Consider the following 5,262-nt stretch of genomic DNA (forward strand, 5'->3'; position numbering starts at 1 on the left):
GAAAGCCTCTTTAACAAATGGTGCTGGCACAACTAGACAACCACATACAAAAGAATGGGCTTAGATCTTGACCTGACACCATGCACAAAAGTCAGATCAAAATGGATTAAAGACCTCAACATCAGACCACAATCCATAAGGTACATTGAAGACAAAGTCGGCAAAACCTTCCCACGATATTGAAGCTAAGGGTCTCTTCAAAGATGACATGCAACTGATCAACCAAATAGAAACAGAGATAAACAAATGGGACTATATTAAATGAAGAAGCTTCTGCACTGCAAAAGATAGAGTGACCAGAATACAAAGACTATCTACAGAACGGGAAAGAAAATTTGCCCAATACCCATCTGATAAGGGGTTGATATCAAGGGTATATAAGGCACTGGTTGTACTCTACAAGAAGAAAACATCCAACCCCATCAGAAAAAGGGGCAGAGAAATGAACAGAAACTTTCCCAAAGAAGAGATACGGATGGCCAAAAGGCACATGAAAAACTGCTCTTTATCACTATCACTAATCATCAGAGAGATACAGATCAAAACAACTATGAGATACCACCTCACACCACAGAGAATGGCACACATCCAAAAGAACAAAAGCAACTGCTGTTGGAGTGGATGTGGGGACCCTTCTACACTGTTGGTGGGAATGCCGACTTCTTCAGCCCTTCTGGAAAACAATATGAAAAAATTCGAAATTGAGTCCCTATTTGACCCAGCAATACCACTTCTGGGAATATATCCCAGAGAAACAAGTCTAGTCAAAATGACATCTGCACTTATATATTCATCGCAGCACTGTTTTCAATAGCCAGAACCTGGAAAAAACCCGAGTACCGAAGAACACTGGTTAAAGAAACTCTGGTACATCTATACAATGGAATACTATGCAGCTGTTAGAAAAGATGAAGTCATAAATTTTGCATATAAGTGGATCAACATGGAAAGTATCATGCTAAGTGAAATGAGTCAGAAAGAGAGTCACAGACATAGAAAGATTGCGCTCATCTGTGGAATATAAAATAACAGTAGGAGACTAACACCCAAGAATAGTAGAAATAAGCACCAGGTGGTTGGCATGGCTTGGAAGCTGGTCTCACAGGCTGGGAGAAAAGGCAGTTCAGATAGAGAAGGGAACATCAAATAAACTGTGGTTGGAGGACCCGCTCAGGAGGGGAGATGCGTGCTGAAAATAGACCATAGGTTGAACACGATGGCCACTCCTACCCCTATTACAGACCACAACACCCAAAAGGAGAGAGAGAACAAAAGGAATGCCCTGCCACAGAGGTGGGGGGGATGGGATTGGGGGGTGGGAGGGATACTGGGTTCACTGGTGGTGGAGAATGGACACTGGTGAAGGGAGGGGTGCTCAAGCATTGTATGAGGGAAACACAAGTACGAAATTGTGTAAATCTGTTACTGTACCCTCATGGTGATTCACTAATTAAAAAATAAAAAAATTAAAATAAAAAGAATGACTGGAAAGCTATTTGTCTAAAAATAAGAAAAATAATGGAATTAGACACAAGTGATCTGTTGAATACAGTGTGAAAAAGTTTCAACAATTTTTCTGTTTTTTCACAATAAGATGACCTATTTTTATAATTTAATAAAATTATAACTTAAAATTTAAAAAAATGGAGATTTGATCCCAGCAAAGGAATGGAGCACATACAATTGTATTGCTGCTGCCCTGAAATTTTCACAGTTTGACTTTGAGTATGAGGAGACTTCTCTTTCGTCTTCTCATACGGCTCTCTGCACTGATTCATCAAATTTCAAAGCAACTTACAGAGAAACTCCTGTGTTAGAGGAGAAGAGTGGAGAAGAATCTTTGATTCAGCCTAAATTTGGTGCTAAGCCAACAGCATCTATATTATCTGGTGATTCATATCAAATTGATGATTCACCTGCCTGCCCGGTCTGAGTCTGACAGCTTCGAGTCAGACACAGAGAATTCAGTTTCAAAAGAGGTTGTAAGCGCCCAAGAGTTGAGAAAGTTAATAAAAAATTAGATAAATGAATAAGACAAATGAAGTACCTTGAGATGCACCACCCTTCTTAAAGAAGCATAATGCCTCCTGTACAGGGTACCACTGATCCTGACCCTTTGGCAGCTTCTTCCCCTCACTTACATAAGAATAGGGAAGAGGAATCTCTGTGTTGCCCTTCTAAGCTTAGTCCTGAGTTGCATTCTCTGATGCAAAAATCTGAAGCTCCTTTCTATAAGGCAAAATTGAGCCAACAGCCTGCTCAGTTTATGGCTTTTCCAGTCGTTTGTAATCCTGATGTGCAAAGAAAAAGACAGGCAGGGCAATGTGAGCCTGTTCCTTTTCAGTTTCTTTCCTCACTTAAGCAAGCTGTGACCACGTATGGTGTTACTTCTAATTCTCTGCTAGCCCTTCTTGAAAATTTTGCAGAAGCTAATACTGTAATTCAGCTTGATTGGCAAACTCTTGCAAAGGCAGTGCTAGAAAATTCTCAATATGTACAATTTAAATCTTGGTGGAAAGAAGAGGCTGGGAAATATGCTAGAATTCAAACACCAAAACATGTTGATATCACTGTGAACCAGATTTTAGGCACTGGCAAGTGGGCTTTAGCGGAAGAACAACTCCATTTGAAGGCAAACATTTTAGAAGCTGTTAATAAGAACTGTCTAAAGGCGTGGCGTTATCTTGAGACCTCTGCAAAATGTACTATGGTATTCACAAAAATCTTTCAGAAAGTAAATGAACAGATTTTATTGCCAGACTCCAGGACGCTCTTGAGAAGGCTATACCTGATGAAGGCCTTCGTGAAATGCTTATGCTAACGTTAGCGGTGGAAAACGCTACGGCAGATTGCCAAAAGGCAATCCAAACTGCTAAGTTAATGGGAAAAACTCTCTACATTATTTTATTAAAGTATGTAGGGAAGTGGGAACACCAACTCATCAGGCGCAAATAATAGAAAATAATAGCCACTGCTATTATCCTCTACGGCCCCCTGACCACCCCCAAGAGATCCCTGGGTCCCACAGGTAGTCCCTCAACAAAAATAAATAAAATAAAACATATTATTTCTGTAAAAAGCATTTTTGGGAACTTCATGTGTGACCTATTTTATTTTGTATCCATTTGGATAGATTATTTTTTCTCCACATATTGATAATGACTTTCATTTCTCTTCTTATCTCTTTTCAGTCTTGTTGGATATTTATTTTACTGGCCTTTCAAAAAACTTTAGCATTTTAATCATTTTCTCCATATTTTTTTGTTTTCAGAAAAATAATGCTCTTAAATTTTCTTATCTATATTTTTCTGCTTAAATAAGATGTACTGTTCATTCCCTTTTCTAGATCTTGCAGAGGACACTTAGATTACTGATTTTAGAATGATCTGTTTTTAAATAATATAAACATTTAATACTTTGAGTTTCTCTCTCCAATTTTATTTCAAAATATTTCTATAGAATATGTAGCTTTTTAAATAAAATTTCTCTATTTCACCCATGGAATAAAATCACCTTGCTTGATATTAAAAATTTTGATTTCTATTTTTGTGTGTAGTTATCAATGGATAGTTTCACTCTGTAAGGGTCTGTGTGTATGTATATATATCACTGTCACTGTCATCCCGTTGCTCATCAATTTGCTCAAGCGGGCACCAGCAATGTCTCCATTGTGAGACTTCTTGTTACTGTTAAATCATATAGGCCACGGGTAGCTTGCTAGCTCTGCGGTGCTGGCAAGATACTCTCGGTAACTTGCCGGGCTCTCCGAGAGGGATGAAGGAATTGAACCCAGGTCGGCTGCATGGAAGGCAAATACCCTACCCACTGTGCTATATTTATAAGTGATAAATACAAATGAAATTCTCCAATAAAATAAAACCAGGACCAGGTAGAGCATTCAAGTCTTAGAGCAATTGCAAAGCACCCATAGCACCTGTGTTCTGCGTTTGGTCCTCAGCAGCACAGGATGTAGCCTTGGTGACTCCCAATGCCAGGCCTGGCCACTGAGCTCCCTGACCCACAGGGGGCCTAAGGGGAACCCAGATATCTTAATAAAGATTCCCCTCCGGAGTGTCTTAAGAACGACCCCTATTGGCAGTGCTGCCAACGCCCCGGGGAGGAGCTGAGGTCATCACTGAATTTGAAGTCAAGTGGATACAAAACTGTTTCAGCAATGCAGACAATTAAGTGTGTTGTTGTGGGTGATGGTGCCGTTGGTAAAACATGTCTCCTGATATCCTATACAACAAACAAATTTCCATCTGAGTATGTACCAACAGTTTTTGACAACTATGCAGTCACTCTTGTGATTGGTGGAAAGCCATATACTCTGGGACTTTTTGATACGGCAGGGCAAGAGGATTATGACAGATTACGGCCACTGAGTTACCCACAAACAGATGTATTTTTCGTCTGCTTTTCAGTGGTCTCTCCGTCCTCATTTGAAAATATGAAAGAAAAGTGGGTGGCTGAGATAACTCACCACTGTCCGAAGACTCCTTTCTTACTTGTTGGGACCCAAATTGATCTCAGAGATGACCCCTCTATTACTGAAAAACTTGCCAAGAACAAACAGAAGCCTATCACTCCAGAGACTGCGGAAAAGCTGGCGCGCGACCCGAAGGCTGTTAAATATATGGAGTGCTCTGCACTCACACAGAAAGGCCTAGAGGATGTATTTGATGAAGCAATATTGGCTGCCCTGGAGCCTCCAGAACCGAAGAAGAGCCGCAGGTGTGTGCTGCTATGCACGTCTCTCCAGAGTCCTTTCTGCACAGCTGGTGTCGGCATCATACTAAAAGCAATGTTTAAATCAAACTAAAGATTAAAAATTAAAATTCGTTTTTGCAATAATGACAAAGGCCCTGCACCTACCCACATGCACTCATGTAAGACAGGCTCATAGGAATGGCCCTCCCTCTCCTGATACTAGTGAATTTTGAGTCATTGCGTATTTGTCAGAAAAGTGATCAGTGCTAGTTTCAGTTTTGCTGTTTTAAAAATTTTTTGTTTGTTTTATTTTTGTTTAAAAGCAAGGCATGCTTGTGATGACTCTGTAACAGAGTAATTCGGATTGTTAAAGCTGCTCTGGGGCTCCACTCTGGAGTAATCTGGGGCATCTAGTAATTGTTTTTTTTTTTCCTGTCCTTTTTTTTTTTTCCTTTTGTGGAGCGGGGGGAGTGTGTGTAGGGTCAGTTTTTATTTAGTCCTTTTTGTTTTTATTTTTTATTTTTAATTCATTAACTATTGTATAGCCATTAA

At 39.9% G+C, this 5,262-nt stretch overlaps 1 protein-coding gene across 1 annotated transcript; it reads left to right on the forward strand.

The window, feature by feature from the left end:
• The first annotated feature begins 4,122 nt into the window (after positions 1-4,122).
• LOC129406496 (cell division control protein 42 homolog) lies at positions 4,123-4,909 on the forward strand. Its single transcript, XM_055144486.1, has one exon. The coding sequence runs from the start codon at positions 4,175-4,177 to the stop codon at positions 4,820-4,822; it is 648 nt and encodes a 215-aa protein (XP_055000461.1). The 5' UTR covers positions 4,123-4,174; the 3' UTR covers positions 4,823-4,909.
• The last annotated feature ends 353 nt before the right edge of the window (positions 4,910-5,262 follow it).

Source organism: Sorex araneus, chromosome 7 (genome assembly GCF_027595985.1).
Source record: "Sorex araneus isolate mSorAra2 chromosome 7, mSorAra2.pri, whole genome shotgun sequence".
NCBI classification, from domain to species: Eukaryota; Metazoa; Chordata; class Mammalia; order Eulipotyphla; family Soricidae; genus Sorex; species Sorex araneus.